Raw genomic sequence first — 19775 nt, forward strand, 5'->3', positions numbered from 1 at the left:
GCTAAGATGTAAGCTCGCCTTACTTTGAAAGCTTGTTCGACCATGGATAGTTCTGATAACGTTTGAACATTCCATGTTGCAATCAAGCTCAATAGTTTTTGTTTGATTCTCTGACATGAATTTTGCACCTCCATATATGAGTGCATGCTGTGACGGCCATTGTCTATACAGGTGGATTAGTTTCTACAGGATTTCCACTTGCAGACTTTGTACCTATCATTTTTGAACCGATGATTGTTTATCGACGAAATAGTGTCACCAAAGACTCAATTCAACAAGAGTTGTAGTTGTTGTTGTTTCTTGGGTAAATTTTTAAATTCGCCAGCACAGCGCAAAATTTTAGCAGAAGCACGGAAAATTGTATAGCGAGTCAAATACCTGCCTGTAGCCCTTTCTGGTGAATAGCCGCTACACAACTTCAGTAAGCCGCTAAATCGATTATATCGAAATTGCTCCGTCCAAGCTGTCTGTCTCGTTAGCTGTGACTTCAAGATCAACACGAGTTGGTTACCATGTCTCTCATTTGGTTGTTCACGTTGTCCAGGTTGAAGGACGAGGACGTGATAGCAGAAATTGAATGTAATGGGTCAAACTGTAAGTGCAAAACCTAGCCGCTGCTGAACTAAATTTTAATACGACCCGTGCTAATAATCAACCTAGCTGGGGCCTTAAGTTAAATCATAAATGGCTTATCTAGATACTACAACCAGTAGTATAAATACTTTACTTGTACATGGGGCTCTATACAAGCCATTTACGCCATTTTCCAGTATTTATCTTGCCCAATTGCCATGATAATACAACATTCTTCGCGACATGTAGAGTCTACTAAAGAAAAAACAAAAGAAATGGGTATCAGCCGGTAGCTGAATGTGCTGATCAAGAGTCAATCGTAAACTGAAAGACCATCTCTTTTTCAATCTGAAAAGGTTTTACTTCAGACTTATGCAAAAAGTTAGGTTTGCTGAAACAAATTTTACCAGAAAACGTAACAAAGCGGAGCACTAGTGTTTGTTAATAATGAAACTCCACAGAGAAGAGCGCAAAAATATCGGTACTTAACTCTAAAACATTACGGTACCGTTAAATAACGGTACTTAGCTCTTAAACATTTTTAGAATCAATTATTGCCAAACGCATCCGACAAGTCCGCGAATCTAAGTCTGACAACATGTCTGATGAGCTTGGGAAATCTTTAACTCTAGTCGATGTAAGGGAACACATCACAGGAGGAACGAAAAGCGGTGTGTAACATCTTGATAACTGATTATTTAAACAGTACCGACATTTAGCTGAATTGAAAAACTTTCTCCAAACAAAATCTGTAAAATTGCAATATTTAGGAAACTGCAATTGTGTCGAAGTTCAACCAAAAACAGAACTTATTTAAATTTATATTATTAATATATAAATTTTATTGAATTTTTGAGATTTTATTAACATTGATTTATAACTGAATTAATTTTTAAGTATTACGGTGTAAATAAAAACAATTCACATTCGAAAATCGTGAAGTGTGAACATTGTGTTAAAATTCCTTTTTTATAAATTTTTTTGTAAATTAAAAAAACACATGTTTAATAATTTGATCTGGCAACATTGTTCTTATATGATGCAATTGACATAAACGTGGGAAGAAAATTTTTTTACTTATTGGTTGTGTAAAGTCAACAGAATAAATTCAAGTTTCTAAGATCAAAATTATTAAAAATGGTCAAATTTGAGTGCCAGTACTCTCATTGTTGCGAAAAATATGAAACTTTGGAGCTTTTAATAGAACATGTGGAACAACATCACACCGTGTTGCACGATGACGATGACGATGAAGTCACAAATGGCCAAGTTGCAGAAGAGGCGCCTAAGACATCAGAAGTGACATCTCAAATTCAACTTTCAATTCCGATACCTGTCCCATGGCATATGGAAATACAGAAGGATCTAAACATTGTTTTTCAATCGAAAGGAATTGATGTGGTTAAACGATATCCGTTGAATGATTTAATCGGTGATGATAAATATTCTCCGCATAACTTTCTGAAAAATGGTGCAATTTCAAATCGAAAACGTCGAGATAAAGCTTCTATTTCTCCAGATGTAGAGAAACCAAACTTGTGAAATAATCGAAATAATTGAAGTCATGAATGTATAAAATATGTTTTAATTTTTTTTAATTTTGCAAATACAATACATACACATATTTTAGTTGTTATATTCACAGTGTTAAAAATAAATTTCAAGCTAAAATATTTTTGTTTTGTTTAAATGTTTTTATCTGGGGAATATACTACTCATTTCTTTACTAACTTAGTTGGGCATTACAGACGTTACAGTTGTCCTTAGCCGCATCAAGTAGCTTTCGGCAGCCAGCTCGTTCAGTGGTTCCCAAATCGTTGATCACCTGGTCTGCGTTTTCCACCAGCAAGTATCGAAACAAACCCCTTTCTAATCGGAATACAAATTTCTTTCAATATCGTTATCAAAATTACTTCTGTTTAATAAGCTTTCAAAAACTAGTATATATCGAAATTTAATATTAACTTCACTTAGTCGTGTAAATCGAGTAAGTGTAAATTTCACTTACTGCGGAAAGGCCAACCTCTCTTGCCAATTTTCCGGGCTTTATTCAACATTTTTTAATACGTGTTGTAAATAATTGATTTTTGTTGTGACTTAATCAAATATTAGTTTCAGACACGGAAAAGGAAAAGATGTCAAAACGAGTGATCGGAAAGTGACGAGAGGCACTTTTTAGTATTATGGGACGAAAGTCTTTAATAATTACGGCGCGACTGACGGAACGCACATATTTTTATGAGATAGCCACGGAATTTCAGAAAAAGAGGTTTCATGGTCACATCATTGGAAGTAAAAGTGAAGGTCTGCAACCTCACAGAAAGGTTTAGGTAAGTATTTCATACGTAAACTGTTTTGTTTTTTAAATATAGTATATGTAACTTTTATATAATAAAAAAAGATTTGTATGTTGTAATTTTATTAATGTTTTGTATTTATATATATTAAGTTACTGTTAATCATTTTAATTTAATTACTTGTTTATTTGAAATCAGGAAAGAACAGCAGTGTTTTGGCCTTTCGGAGGGGCGCCATCCGACTGGAAGGAATTCCACATATTAAAAAGATGCATCGTTGTTGTCGCAATGCTCATCTCCACGACCATCAGCAGATCCAATATCTACGTTGGATGATTCTGAAACACCTGCAAAAATGGAAAGAAAGACAATATAAATGAAACCCTTTTGGAACAGTTTTGGAATCTGGTGGATGTGGAGAATCGTCACATCGAGCTGCAACTTGCACAGATGTAAAGTTTTCTAATTTAATGGAAGCAAGCAATGCACAATGGAGACAATGACTCCAGCGATGACTAAGCAGCGATGAACTATTAATATTGTAAATATTATTATTTATTAGAATTTGTTATTATTATTATTATTTTATTATTATTAGTTAGACAAAGTTGTTTATTTTGTAAATATTTAGTATACTTGGGAATAATTTATTTTGTGTTTCAAAATTAAATATTAAGATTAAGTTAACTTCTAGTTTTAAGTTATATTTTTAAGATTAGATATTGCTTTACAAATTATTAAGAATATTACCTGCCGATTTTTATTTACTACTGAAGAGCTACCTTAAACATAGATACTTCTTTGTGCAATATCAAAACGACACATCCCACATGATAAAAAAGAAGCCGGTCTCCCTCAAGAGAGTGTAATACGCCCGATTCTGTATATACTATACAAAGCAGATATTCCTAAGTCAAAAAGTAGAGAAATACTAACTGCAACGTTTGATGACGACATGACAAATATAAATATTGTCCAGAGGCTGCAATCAAAAATTCTGCGAACAATAGTAGATGCTGGATGGTACATCACAAATGACGATATTCACAAAGACCTGAAAATCCCTACTATATACGAAACAATTTAAAAAAGTAGTGGTAATCATTTAAATATATTGCTGCAGCACACAAATTTGGATATAAGAAGACTCCTTGCCTTGGAAGAAGAGTACAAAAAACGTACACTTCCAACCTACTTAAGTATTAAATTAAGTTTAAGTCCTTAAGTATTAAAATAGTATGCAATGTATTGAAGTAATCATTAACATGTTATCTTAAATGATGATTTAAAATGACTCAAAGTTCCAAACTTCATTTGTTGAAAGTATTACTAGATATCTATAATAGTTGTAATATAAATGAAATAATCAAAAAAAATAAGATATAGGCATCATGATAAGTTTAAGTTGATATTGGAAGGTATTGCAAATGTGTCATGTATAATAAAACAAAATTCACTAAAAAGGTAGCTAAACATCATCTTATTTCCTCTCCATTTAGATCATCATCATGTAATAACGAAACTTCTACTGGTAGTTATTCTGAAACTAGCTGATATTTTGTAAATTAATTAAATTATATATTTCCTAAATTTTTCTCGTTTTTCATTTTGAAAGATTTATTTGTCCAATACCGAAAGTTTTCTCTTATAAATCATTTGTAAATAAACGAAAGTTCTTTAATAGCTTTATTGATATATAAGTTATATCAACTACATAAATCAGGTCATTATAGTGTGAACGTTCACTCATTAATATAAATGAGCGAGTTCGGTAAAACGGGACGTAAAATTCTTGTCTTAAAAAAATTATTCTTTTAAATAATTAAAAAAATTATGATTGAAATTCTAAATTTAAAATATGAAAATTAGTTAAAAACAATAAAATAAATTTTATTTTATCCATATGTAATCAAGCATGTGTAAGGCAATTACACTTCAGAAACGCTTAGATAATTTGTTTTCTTGCTTTTAGCAATATTCTTCCAAAATCTGAGAACACTGAAAGGGATTTAATTTTACTAGAAATGAATTCGTATTACCAAAATTCCTGAATATTAACCAAATTTACACATGAACAAGCAGCAAAACCGAACTATTAAAAACTGTAATGCAGCATTTATTCCTCTTAACCCAAACCCAAACGCAAATGTTTGTTGTGGTCATTTTACTGCATCGCAGGAAACAACAAAAATTTTACGGCATAATAAGCAAAATTACCTAAAATGGGTCCGAAGTTTTTGCCAACATGAAATGGTTTCCTCACCAGAAAACTTAAAATGGAAGGAAAATGAAAATATTTTGCTTACTTCGTGTGTAACCACAGTAATTTTTTAATATATTTACTAAATAAGAAAACTGGCATGTATGTGCTCATTATATACACATGCATACATGAGTATAGGCAAGCATAACTTAGCAGTCAAATGTTAGTCACATAATCTTTTAACAAATAGTTATTAATAATACCGATATCTGTAACGGAACAGAAAACAGAAGTATCTGCAAAAGTTACTTGCACCCTCTCTTCTTTATAAGTTCCACAATGACGTTATTTTGTAAGGAAATCCTAATTCCACTCCTTTTCCATCTTGCAGTTTCCCTTTGTACTATATATCTTCTCAGGTAGGACTATTTGGGTTTGAGATTCTTTTCTGGTCATATTATATCGGCTGATAATTCCGAGGGGGAATACATCATATAAATGTTAAAAAGTGAGAACTCTTAAATGTTACTTGTCAAAATTTTATGATATTTCAACTATATCTCATTTATCTCTATTTATAACTTTTATCACAAGAGCCCTATGCAGTCCTTTGCTCTTCCTAGGAGTTAAAGGAATTGATATATACTTATGTATATATATATATATAATACTGTTGTAATAATACTGTGCCCTTTGGACGAACAAACTGAAACAAACTTCGAAACGTCGGTAATATTTATATAGACAAAAATATAAATAATAATTACAATTCTTTCTTTTAAAGTTTAATTCGTTGTGTCGATAAACGTGTTTTTTTATAATGACAAAAAAGTTATTTTTTTTTTAAATTTAATGGGTTCGAATAGCAAAGGAAAAGAAAGAGCAAACACAAAAATTTATTTAATTTTATTAAAATTTGGCTGACCATACAACGCTGTTTCGAGTACTGCCAAGTACTCTACAGCAGTGGTCTTAGGAAATAATCGAATTTTTATTTAATCAGTTTATAGTCCGTATGTAATTTGTTTGGACTGCAAGTGCCAGGCTTAGAACGCATGCTTGTCAAGTTAGAAGCGATGACTAATCGTGTTTTTCCACAAGTAACCAAGGCTGCACAAACTTTCCGTGCTTTAGTTCCAGGTTATTAGTTATTTTTTTATTTAATTAGTGGCACTAACCAAACCACTTGCCGTACTTTAAATTAGTACGAGCTTATAGACCACAGTTTTATTTGGAAACACAAGTTCAATGAATTCCCCAATCCTGCGCCCCGGAAAGTAGGTGCCCGACTCGTACAAACTAAACCACTCCTCCTCATTTCTAAAGACCTTGACCTAACCCGTGACAACATAAGTTTTACATATTAGTCATTTAGAATTTCCATCGATGTGACCTGCGTCCAGGTCCCGCTATTGCTTCAACTGATTAGCCTTACCCTTCATCTTGGTGTTATAGAACTGCTTGTTTCAATTTGGTTTTATTTTTTTTTTGTATTTGACAGTAGGTGGAAACATCGAAAGCTACCGTGTGAGCCTTAAACCCACTAAACCACCTCTTAGGAATGAATGGAGAAGATTTCCACACCATTGTGAAAACTTCATTCCAGTAATCAGGGGAGAGAGGAGAAAAAATAGATGTAGATTTATTTAAGACAGAAAGCAGAAGCGAACGTTAGGGAAATTGGGTTATAGAGAGGGGGATGGGTTTAGAGCAGATCAGTGGCGGTGAGGTTAACGGTAATCTTCGTGACTGGGGTTACGAAAGCCGCGGTTATATAGGGGGATGAAGTGTTGTCTTTTGTCGAAATCTAATTTTTTTTTAATTTAGGACTTTTTCAGCAATCGAAATATAATATAACATATTTGGCATCATTAAAAACAAACTCTATTCATAAACAGGTAAATTATTTTCTATACTGAATTATTTCGAAACCATCACTTTGTTTGTCAACTATATCCAAATTTACACTTATTTAAATGATATGTTATATTTATATATATATATATATATATATATAGATAATAAATATATAATATATTATAAATGTATTGTATAATATTAATATAATATATAATAATATATATATATCTTATATATAAAATTAACATTGTCAAAATGTTAGTTACCGTACTCCTCCGAAACGGCTTTACCGATTTTTACCAAATTTTATATGCGTATTCAGTAGGTCTGAGAATCGGCTACTATCTATTTTTCATACCGCTAAAGTGATTAGGGAGTCCCTACCCAGTAAAAATATCCTTAGTGCTTAACAAAAAATTTTTTATTTTTTTGACATAAATTTTGTTTATATTTTTGAAAAAGAAAAATTTTTTCTTAATATTTTATGTAACTACGCCAACAAGTACATCGAGCATTTACATCGACTTCGTTCTTCGTCTTCGGCTTGCATGGCAGATGGAAAATGTACTAAAAATTTTTCTAAAGATTTCACTAATGATACTATAACAAATACCGACGGATATCCAATATATCGTCGAAGAAATCCCGATAATGGGGGACAATGGCGGGTGGTAACGTATTCGCCTCTGCTAAGCAAGACATACAATGCTCATATTAATGTTGAGTTTTGCAGTTCTGTGAAGAGCATCAAATATATAAGTATGTCCATAAAGGCAGTGATATGGCTGTGTTTAGAGTAGAAAATACTAATGTAAATGCTCCTCCAATGAACAAAAACGGTGAAATTACGCTCTACCAAATTGGTCGGTACATCAGCTCCAATGAAGCTGCTTGGCGTATCTTCGGTTTTCTAATTCATGAACGGGATCCAGCAGCTGTTCAGGTAGCCGTCCATCTTGAAAACGGTCAGCGTGTATTTTTCACGAACGAGACAGTGATTGATCGTGGTACAAATCCACCTAAATCTACACTCACTGCATTTTTTGAATTGTGTAATAGTACGGATGATTTTGGTGCCTTTGCAAGAACATTACTCTATTCACAAGTACCACGCTATTTCACATGGCCTCAAACAAAAAAATGGATGCCCCGCAAGCAAGTTTCACCAGTTGATGCATGTCTCAATTTATTTAAATCGAACGCTTATTTATAGTTAATCCAAGACACACTGAGTGCTTTTATCTTCGACTGTTGTTGGTTAATGTTACTGGCCCATTATCATTATTATTATTTACAGTCAATCCAAGACAATTTAAATTTGAAGATACAACAGTTGTTGCCAGGGAACTTGGTATCATAAAATCTATTGATTTTAAATTAATAATTTAATAAATAAACTATAATAACTTAAAAATAATATTGTTTGGCGTTTGTTATTTTTATTATCCTTTTCGTTCATAGCGCTCCATGCCTATTTCATGCATATACCACATACTTACACACTTATAATAAGTAAGTTACTTTTTGTCTACACTAGAATTTATCTAGAAACTAGAAATATTTTATAAGGCAAAACAACGTTTGTCGGGTTATCTAGTATATATATAATAAAATATATATATATATAATCATTGCATTCTCAAATTTGATGCATCTTAAATTTCTACTAAATTTTAAGCTATATATATTCTTTTATAGTCCCTCAAAACTTTTTTACTAATTATTTCACTAAAAGTGAAATTATTAGAATAAATGTTCTATTTAATTGCTACTATTCCACTAAAATCAAATTATATATATCTTATTCTAAATATATAAAATTATTGGATATAAACTTGGTATACTAAATATCTATTAAATTACAATGTATATTTCTATATAGTCTCTGTACACAATTTGCATTTATTTGAATATTTATTTGCTAATGACTTTATCTTAAGGACTAAAAATATTAAAATAAAATTTATAAGAATAATGTTGTATTAAAATTTTTATTATTATTTCGCTGAAAGTCTTCATCTAACTGCATTTCACATAAACAAGTTAATTAAAACGATTAAACTTATATTTATTTGTTCATTGTGTTAATGGAAGCATTCATAGCCCGTTTGTCATAATAAAAGCTGTAATTTAATTTGTTCACGTAGTATTTCAAATTTATTAAGCCAAAACTAGAAAATTGAAAATTGAGGCATAAATTTACAAAGTTTTTGGTGCGAAAAGGTTAACACCTGCAGGTGTTTTCACTTCGCATTTCATGCGGTGCATGTACGATGTGGCTGCGTACGGTTTCCCTAAACTTGCGAAAGTATCTCAACTCATCTCAGCTCGATATACTAATACGAAAATTTAACAAAGTGTGCACATTTATTTTCTTATTAAGTCGAACGGGTTCATACCCTTTCACATTCGAGTAGCTGACTGAGTTCAGGTGTGTGCGCACTCCTAGGAGCTATTAAGCAATTTTTAAGATACTTAAGCACTAAAAATTATGTTTAACATTCTGAAAATGCTTTTGGTGTAAAATTTTTAAGTGAATAACAAGCAACTTGGGTACAATTTAAAACACTTTTTAGTAGCATTTAAGTACCGACGTGGCTCATGGCTTTTGTACAAGAACTTTTACATTAAATTTAAATTTTAATGCTTTTATCTTATTTTATTAATTATAAATTATTTTTTGCTTTATTAGTTTTTAAAGCGAAACTATTTGAATGTTTCTTTAACAGAAACGCTTTGCTATTTATGCACACTAACATATTTCCCTAAAAGTATACTTTGTTTTTTTTTTGTCTAAATTATTTTTAAGGACATAAAACTGTCAACGCACAACAGCCAAAAACAAATAAAAGGAATACCCGAAAACGACAAATGTCAACACAATTTGTATGGTTTAGGAATTATGTGCGTCACTGTAATTTCAACAGGAAGTCTTGGCGTACACACAGACTCATTCACATGTACCAGCGAGAGGATATCGCAGGACAATAGCGCATTAAAGCGACAGACAGTAGAGTGCTCACATATTTAAAACAAAATGTGTTCAATTTAAATTCCCATCAATCTTGGAAAAACACTACAATTGCTGCTGCTACTGCTGCTGCTGCTGATAGTAATATTGTTGTTGGTGGATGCTGCCGTTGCTGCTGGAATTGCTGCAAGAGGCATTATGGAAGCGCGATTGTGGTAACAGAACGAGCTAAACGTTGGCTTATTGAGCGTTAAATTAAAAAATTCCTTAAAAAATGACTGCAAAATTCTAATGCAAAAATATGTTAAAATAAATTTTAGAAAAAATTTAAATGCAATTTAAATATAATTTTTTTTTCTCGTTTCTTCAAAGCAAAGTCGAAAAAACATTAATATAAAGTGCAAGTTCATGCTTTACTTAATTCTTATACCCGCTCAGACCAATTCAATTTAGGAAATTCTTAATGGAGGACCAAAAAAGTCGCATGAAAAACTTCTCAAGTTAAATTGTTGGAATTAAATTAAAAGGTTTCTAATTATATAAAAAAATCGCGTTTTTTAGAGAAAAGTTAAATGCATTCCAATGTAATGATGTTTGAGAAACTTAAAGACAAATGACCCAACAAATGTTTGACATATAACTTTCCTTAGCTAAAAACCCAGTTTCTTAGCTCTAAATGTTTTTTTTATTATTTATTAAAACAGGTTATATGTAACAGTTATATATACATCTATAATTTATATAAATAGGCTAATTGCTTAATGCTTCTTTTTTATATTTATTTATATATCGCGCCAAAGAATAAGAAAGCTCCAGGTATATTCACCATATGTGCAGAAGTACTAAAATGCAATGTGTCACTTTCTGTTGATATACGGTGGCATATTATGAAAAAGATCTTGGATTTAGAAACTATAACTGAGAGTAACTGGAATAAGTCGTTACTCGTAACAATACCAAAGAAAGAAGCCGCAAGCGACTGCCATAACTTTAGAGTCATAAGGTTATTGCCGATCCTAACCAAAATTTTTACAGCAATTATAGAAAATACAATTTTCACAGTAGCAAAAGCTAAGTCAAGACGAAACGAGTTTCCGTTAGAATAAATAATTAGTTGATCTGATAAATACTATTGACATTATCTTTGAGCAGTTAAATAAGTTTAGAGCAATCATCTATGTGGCCTTCTTAGATTTCACAAAAGCCTTTGACAGTTTAAACAAATTAACACTTGTTTGCATCAACAAAGCGAAAGCCTTATTTGGTTAACTTCACCATATATGACAATCCAGTAAACTCAGTGGGCAGTTAACACAAATACGACATCTATCTTGTACTATGGCATTGAAACATGGAAGCACTTCAGACAAGTATCTACGTAGAACTCTTAAAATATAGTGATCACATCGAGCATCAAATAAACATCTGGTAAACCAAATTAATCAAAACGATGCACAAACTATGTTAAGATAAAAATGAGAGAGTGGAAGTGGATATACCATACGCTTAAACAATCGAGAAATTAAATAGCAAGGTAAACTTTGACATGGAGTCCACAAAGTAGTAGTAAGTCTGAAGCACCAGCGAAAACGTGTAGAAGAACGGTTGAGAGTGAGCTAGCTGAAGCACGATATATATGGAACGATATCTATAGAGGAAACACCAAATAAAGTAAGATTTAGAAGAATTATTGAGACCCTATGCTCCACCGGGGAAAGTGAGCTATAGTAGTAGTACATATTAAATCTTTTTTAGTTATTTTATTACTTAATACATTAAATTTCAAAAAACTGGGTTTTTTTAAGAACAATATTTCTCATTTATTTCTTAATAAAATTAGATTAAATAAGCTGTTTTAATTAAAAGATAGTGTAATATTACATATTACAATATATTAACATATTATAGCTAAAAAATTAATAAATTTGGGTGATAAGATAGGCGAAAGAGGTGTGCTGGAAGTCCATTACATACGCTAGTTTAGTATTTAGTGGCCCAGTAGGGACCGTCATGCTGCTATCTTCCCTTACATCATGCTTACTTTTCGCCGGTCATCATGACGAGTTCCTTTCCGAATTCCCATGACTTTTATTAGCAGTTGGCCGCCGAAATCATGCATGACTTGGTAAAGTGCAAAAGGTATGCGGCACGAAATACGGAATTGACATTCGTAAAACTTCGTTTACGAATCCAAATGCACTTTACGATGGAAGCATGTTGTAAGCATGACAAAGTAAACTAAATCGTCATGGGCGATGCTTGTGCACGCAAAATATGAGGTGATCATTTTCTGCCTTAAGACCTGCTTCCAAAGAAGGTGGTCACCTTCTTTTGTAGCTTACGAAGTCAGTAGGTTGTAAGGATGTTAAATGCATGCTCTTGCATTTTACATATATTTATTCTAAAATAAATTTTTATAAAAAAAATAAAAAAACAATATATTTTTTTGTTTTAATTTATTAGAAAAATAAATAAACATTACAAAAACAATAGATTATAAATTTTTTTGGTTTAAATTTTTTTTTAAATATAAATATTATTAATTTTTTTTGTTTTAATTTTTTCTTTAATATAAATAAATAAAAATTACAATATTATAAATTATAATTTTTTTTGTTTTAATTTTTTTTTATATAAATATAAATTTTTTTTAATATAAATAAATAAAAATTACAAAAGCAATATTTATTGATATTATAATTATAGATTTTAAATTTTTTTATGTTTTTTTTATTTGTTTTTTTATTATTATAAATATTATATAAATAAATAAAAATTATTTGCTGCTTTCTTCCATTCTGTGCTTCTTCCGGTCGTTGTACTGCTATTTATAATAAATTCCTTTAACATTCTTTATGGCTATTCGTATATCCGAAATATACTCCTTTTCTGTATAGCCATCTTTTTGCAAGGCTTCTGTAAAGAAAAATAAGTTGTTAGTTTTATTTATTTATTTATATATATACATCAATTTTTTTATACCGAATATTGAAGCATTTAAGAATTTAAATTCCTTAAATGCTTTTTTGGTGCCAATTCCATCATAATTTAACTCCAGAACTAACGTTCGATCGATGATTCGATGTAAGTTTTTTTTTATTCCCTCCGGTTGAATAATGGATTTTATTAATTTAGCCTAAATGGTTTCAAAAAGAAAAAAATTTATAAATCGTACGAAGTAATTCAATTAAAATATAATCAAAAATTTTGTATATTTAGTTTTTGATTGTATGAAATTGAACTTACATATTGAGCACTTTTAGTTGCACAAAGTGCGTCCATATTCCCCAATTCTTCAAACGTCTTGATGGGAAAGCAGTTATCAGAAACTGCTGTATCGCTTCTCTTTTCCATCATGTTCATGAGTGTGTGGAATTTTCCTATAACGTCAATGTTACTTTCTGTAAAAAAAAGGGATTCTCATAAATAATTTTTTTTTATTTAGTAATGTTAGTAATGTTACCTTTTACTAATTTCAACTCCTTGAGTATCGCGTCCTGATTTTGAGAAATTTTTCCCACAGATTCTTCAATTCTGGTTAATCGTTCTTGCAATGTTAATTTATTTATATTAAATTCACTTTCAATATTATATTCAGCCATTTTTGTATGTTTGGGTTTAAATCCTACATTGATGTCAGATATTGTATTATTAGTATTCCCTGTATCATCGCAATATTCTAAATTCTCCTGAATTGCATCTTGCGTTAAGCTACCACTATTACTAACACTGGGATCAATGTTTTCTGATACATTGCCGCCTAATGCTAACAGTTCTCTTTTCTTTTTTGCACATAACCGTCTAACATTTCTTTTTGAAAAACCTTCCATTTAAATAATTAGGAAACAACCAAATATATAAATAAATATTCCAGTAAATAAACTGGAAACAGCAACAGAACTGTAGACTGAAACAGAAATAATAAATATAGTTTTTAAAAAACCCGCCAGGTATATAAAGCGCAATCAAAAAAAATGTTTTCAATTTAAATTTCAACTTACACTGGAATTCCGAAGGAAAAACAATAATTAATATTGTTAAACACAAATTCACAATATATTATAAATTTCTTTTGTTAAATAATATTCGTTTATTAATTTATTAAATTTAATAAATTTAGCAATACACCAAAAATTCACAAAATCGATCCGCACCGAAAAATTAAACGCTCCGCACTTAAATGCACACGAATACTGAGCATGCTCGAATAATTGTACAGGAAGGAATACAACAACAACAAATATGAAAAAAAAATATCTGTCGTTCGGTTAATTTCACGAAGAGTAACGAAAAAAAGCCGCATGACATCATACATTACCAGTACATTCTTTTAGTATGATGACTTCTCACATTCTTCTGTAAACATGATGTCATGCATACCTTTTTCATGTGCTTACCAAACGGACTACTGGGGGGATATGATGGTGGCAAATGAACTTAAACAAAAGTCAATGGCAGGTCAACGGATTTACTTAGGAAATCTATGCTCCGCGCTAAATACTTAGCCGGATTAGATCTTTCTTTTTACCTGTGAAATGGTATAAATACCGCCTGTGCGATAGTTGAACACATATCTGTGTATTTATGTGTATTTATATATGCTTTTATAACACAATGATCCTCATACAGAGTACATAAAATAGATAGATAGATTAATTAGATTATATGAGACAATAACTATTAAGTTGTCTGTCTTACATATTACAATAAGTAGAATAATGTTGATTTTGTATTATTTATATATACAGTCATTTTTTTTTTGTGGCAAGTGAAATGTATCGAAAGCCAGAGTAAAGATTTGAACCCACTAAAACGAACCATTTGTGAATATCTCAGCGATCAGAATTTAAACCACAAAATATTTATAATTTTTCGTTATACAAACAATTCCTTTTTTTAAAAAAATATATCTTATATTTTTTTCAAATATCTTATATTTTTTAACTACAATAACAAAAAACGTTTGATGTATATGTACTTCATTGAATTATACAGAGAGGTATATGTTAACACTTATTTTTATTGATATGGTTTATGGACTGAAAGACCCTAAATTTCTACCAGAGTTAACTTCCAATTAAGATATTTTAAGGATGAATTAGATTTTATCGTTACTGTTAAACATTATAAATGTCCACAAAGATGTCTGCTATCTATTTTTGATGGCTTGCAGTTAACATAAATCTCTGAATACGACCTAACTTCTACAGAGATGGAGATAATTTGGCATATATCTCCACATCGCTTATCAAGAAAATAGTTATGTTAAATATTCAATTTTTTTAAAATTTGTCTTTCAACTAATTCTACACGCCATGGAAGATGGCTTAAATGTTCATAAGGAACTTTGATGAATATATTATAATCAAGTAATGTGCTTTCGTTTTTTTTTATCCAAATTTTAATATAGAATATAGCATTTATTAAATCAATAATTAAAAAATATAAATTAAAAAAAAGTCAAATTAATTAATTAGTAAGTTCATTTTAGTCTAGGAATTTTCCATTTTCGCTATAAAATTTCTTGTCGGACTTAGTAAAATGCTAAATGTAAAACATATTTCAACTAAAATTTGTTGTTTTTATTAACATAAATACATTCAATAATATATATAAATTTTGAGAATATGAACAAAATCATTGTTTTCTCAGTAAAATTTTTTGAAGGTCTACGTTATTGATATTTCCCCTAATGAGAATAAAATTAATACTGAAAATTTTTTCGCTTCTTTCACATTCATAAAATTCATATATATAATAAAATGTATTCTCTGTATATTTTGACATTTAAAAATAAACATGAAAATATAAAGCAATATAAATGCATTCTGTGGCCAGTGGTCTTAGAGGTACTTTTGTCTATGTTGTAAGCGATGAGCCAATTGTGCAGCCTGGCATTCAGCGTAATCAGAGTCCTGAAAGTTGAACATTTTTACATGTAAAAAAATATTTCTTTAAATAATGAAAAACTGTGCTTACCGAAGTGTCGTCAGAATAATCATACAGATGAAATTGTCTAATTATAAGCAGAAGAAAATAAATCATGAAAATCATCTCACTAAATAGAATAAAAGCTTATTACCGTTGCATGTTGGCCTTGGTGCACTCCGAATTTTCCTTAAGTTTACAATACGCCTGCCTTAGTAACTTATACTCTTTCAATAAAGCATTCTTATCCTTAAGAAGTTTTCTGTATTTTGAAGACACAAGGAAACAAATTAGGAATTCAATTATACAAATATTAAAACATATTGACTTACTGGATTTGTTTCTCATATTCTTTCAAATTCTGTTGCATTTGATTATCAGTATGAGCTTGTTGTTCTTTCCATTTACGAAATGATTCAAGAACTTTTTCATTTTGTTCAATTAGACAATCTTGTTGACTAAAATTCATTAATAAAAACAATAAAATAATCTTATATTAAATATTATATCAAATTTTACCCGAGTTCAGCTCGCAGACGTGCATTTTCTGACATTAGGTAGTTAAGCTTAGATACTGATTCGTTGCAACTGAGCTTCATTTTCTGTAAAGCTTCCTTATCTTCTTCCGTTTTTTTAGCTAAAGTTTGCTCTAGTCTTTCTATACATTTCTGGGATTCTTGCAAGTCTTTCCTGGAACATAGGCAATCTGAGCAAAGCTGATCCTCTTTTTGTTTCAGTGCAATAACTTCTTCTCGTAGTAAGTCGCGCTAAAGAAATTACAACAATATATATATATAAATACATATATATATATATATATACATATATATTCATCACAGATAATTAGTCATAGATAGTTATTTATAATAACTGTGACCAACCCTAAATGTAACAAAAGACCTCTATATTTAAGAAAAAATCAACTAAATATGCAGAAAGCACTATCATATAATAAACTAAACAGAATTGATTATGGAGCAGAATTATTTGTGGGAATATTGATATAAAACCTTTTATTACATTATAAAACTTGACAAAGGCATACAAAGAAAGCAATGTACTAAACTGAAAAGAATTTGTTATGGAACAGAAGTATTTATGGGAATAATGATTTAAAATCTTTAAAAGAAGTAATCTTCAAGGCATTACATTAAAAGTTATTTCAAACTCCACACATAAAACATAACAGATTTCAAGTATTCATATTAGCTTTGAAGTAATTTGTATTATTGAAATTATTTTAGTTATTTATATTAACTATATATTATATAGTACATAGTACACGTTAAGTATGTATTACCTATATAGTATGCGTAATATAATCATTTACATGTATATTATTACCTCCATTTGACACTCTTCTAAAACACCCATGAGGTTTTGTAATCGTCCTTGTATATAAGTGCATTGATAGTTAGCGTTTCTGAGTGCCTGCGCCTGTTCTTCATATTTCTCAGTGACTTTCTTATATCTATAGGTTGACTCTATACGGTATGTGGCTTCCATGCTAAGTAATGATTTTATCTGACTATTTTCTTTCTCAAGTTCTTCTGCAAGGCACATATAAATTAAAGTTGCTACATATTATAATATTATTAGACATAATTTGACTTACTATATTTTTGTTGGAATTCTGTTAGCTCGTTTTTAACTGATATCAAATCGACATTTGTCTGTTGTTGTTGTACTTTGTAGCGAGCGATATCATTGCGAAGTGTTTCATTTTCCAGATTTGATATTTCTAGTTGCCTGCAAATATCATCAACGTTCCCTGATTGAGCAGTTTTCCTTTCGGCTTCTTGTATCTGATTGATTATATCTTCTAGATGTCTACTTTTCTCACAGACAAGTTTTTCCAACTGTTCAACATTCGCCTTAAGGGAGCTTTGCAACTAACAAACAGAAATAATTCAAATTAAATAAAATCAAATATAAGTTAGTTTTCTTACTTTATCGCTTGAATCGTTTGAATCTCTTGAGTCTCTTGAAAACATGCAATCATCAAAACCTTTTTCAACATCTCGTTTGTTCATTTCATCTTTAATATTAACTACTAAACCAGAGAGTGACTTCAGGTCATTCTTCAGTTCGCTTATCTTCATGACGTAGTTGTCATGTTTGGAAAGTAGCATGGCAGATGTCTCACGACAAATTCTCAAATGTTTCTCTATGTCTAGATAACCATTATTGTTCTTATATAGAAAGAATTATTTGGACATAAATACTGTTATGAATGGATTTTTGATTAAAATTATTGAATGAACTTACATTTTGGAAATAATTTTCAGTAACACATTTATGGTCTGCATGTTTCTGTTGTAGTTTATTGTTAAAGGATCCATATGATGCCATGCCTTCAGTTTTTGCTTTTAAAGATTGTTTCTGTAATTGATTTTGCTTACCAAATATGAATTTGTTTTATTTTATTTCAATTTGCTGAAAAATTCTGAAACTATCGACATAGTTTTTTAGAAACTTTTAGCTTAAATCTTACATATATAAAAATATATGATTTACTGTTAATCTATCTTATAACATTGTAAGATAAATAAAAATTTTAGTAATTTCATATAAATATGTACTGATAATTCTTTTATAATCATTGAGTTTTACATCAATTCAGTATTTACTAGAATAATAATATGGAAACTAGTTTGTCATGTTAAAATTTCTATTGTACATCAATAAAAATTTTTCTAGGGATTAATAAGGATTCAGAGTTATTACCTTTAAACTATGCATGAAACAAATTAACAAAATTAGCGGAACTTAAAAATTTATTGGACTAATTTTTTGCACTTTATGTGATTAGCAGGTGTTATAAAACAGTTCATATCATCCTGATCAATAAGTAGATCATAATAGATCACCCGTTTTGATCACAATTGCGTCTGTATCAAAAAAATGTATTTTCCTCTGATTCTAATTATGGATTATATAGGAAATTTGTCCTCAGCAAGCGGAAGTAATGGTTGAAATCAAGATAATAAAATATGTTGTCACCAAATGCTTAAGATGTGTAATGGGAAAAACTTGACATGATAGCAGAAGAAATCACAGTCAAAAAGGCTGAACTGCAGGTTGGAAATTATTATAAAATAGAAAACTTTCAGTACAAGCAGCTTCAACAAGCTACCAAAATAGAAACCTTAAGGTCACTGATATTTACTTTAGAAAAGAAACCAAATTGCAGTAGACTGATGATTTTATTTGAGAATGGAGTGCTAGTTAGTGAAGGAAGCGTACTGTACCCCTAGAAAAATAAAGAGTAAGATTTGATATCGTTCCATGGTAAAGAAATTATATTAGGCTTACCCTATCCTATAACGGTATAAAGCGGATTTGATAAAAAAAAGAAAAATATATTCATTAAAATTTAATTTCAAATTTTATTTAATTATTTACCTTCTAGGCCTGCATTTTAAAAACGAAAAATTTGTGATTGTTTTTGAAAAATTATTTCATTTTTTTATGGCAAATATAATTTTTAATTGTCACAAATGCGTTAGGGTTGCCAAGTTGCAGTAAATATGTTGAGTTATTTATATATTGAAACTTTTAATAGAATGTGGCACGTTATTTTAATTATTTATCAACTCCATAATTTTGTTTCAAATTACGAAAAATATTTGATCTTCAACAATTTATTTTCATATAATTAGGTTGGATTAAAATTATTGAATTAAAATAAGAAATGAATATAAATATATTCGAAGTACAGTAGCAATAATTTACACTTATGATTATCGAATCGTATTATCACACTATTGTATGAATTTTGTATAAAAAATACATTTTTTGTTGCTCAATGGATTAGTCATTGGCGATGGTAGCGATGGAACATATTGTTATAATACACATAATGAACATAAATGTAGAAAGTGGCAAAGAAAGCTTTACCAGTATTAGGTGAAGCCAAATAACAACAGTAGGTAGTATAATA

General features: G+C 30.0%; 2 protein-coding genes across 4 annotated transcripts; both read right to left on the reverse strand.

The window, feature by feature from the left end:
- Positions 1 to 12692: 12692 nt before the first annotated feature.
- Positions 12693 to 13277, reverse strand: LOC119670806. Its single transcript, XM_038081225.1, has 3 exons — positions 13151 to 13277; positions 12887 to 13040; positions 12693 to 12820 (listed from the first exon to the last, which is right to left on the reverse strand). The coding sequence occupies exons 1-3, from the start codon at positions 13265 to 13267 to the stop codon at positions 12729 to 12731; spliced, it is 363 nt and encodes a 120-aa protein (XP_037937153.1). The 5' UTR covers positions 13268 to 13277; the 3' UTR covers positions 12693 to 12728.
- A 2260-nt stretch (positions 13278 to 15537) lies between these two features.
- On the reverse strand, positions 15538 to 19277 carry LOC119670313 (putative leucine-rich repeat-containing protein DDB_G0290503). Of its 3 annotated transcripts, XM_038080525.1 has the most exons (10): positions 19238 to 19277; positions 18101 to 18284; positions 17782 to 18024; positions 17448 to 17724; positions 17177 to 17382; positions 16352 to 16599; positions 16165 to 16290; positions 15987 to 16094; positions 15884 to 15920; positions 15538 to 15819 (listed from the first exon to the last, which is right to left on the reverse strand). In XM_038080525.1, the coding sequence occupies exons 2-10, from the start codon at positions 18182 to 18184 to the stop codon at positions 15748 to 15750; spliced, it is 1401 nt and encodes a 466-aa protein (XP_037936453.1). In that variant the 5' UTR covers positions 18185 to 18284; positions 19238 to 19277; the 3' UTR covers positions 15538 to 15747. The 3 variants fall into 3 exon arrangements, with proteins under 3 accessions (XP_037936453.1, XP_037936451.1, XP_037936454.1); XM_038080523.1 differs by lacking the exon at positions 19238 to 19277 and having other exon boundaries at positions 18101 to 18357; XM_038080526.1 differs by lacking the exon at positions 19238 to 19277 and having other exon boundaries at positions 17782 to 18005; positions 18101 to 18193.
- Between the last annotated feature and the right edge of the window lie 498 nt (positions 19278 to 19775).

The sequence above is a fragment of the Teleopsis dalmanni genome, chromosome 1 (assembly GCF_002237135.1).
Source record: "Teleopsis dalmanni isolate 2A chromosome 1, ASM223713v2, whole genome shotgun sequence".
Lineage (NCBI taxonomy): Eukaryota > Metazoa > Arthropoda > Insecta > Diptera > Diopsidae > Teleopsis > Teleopsis dalmanni.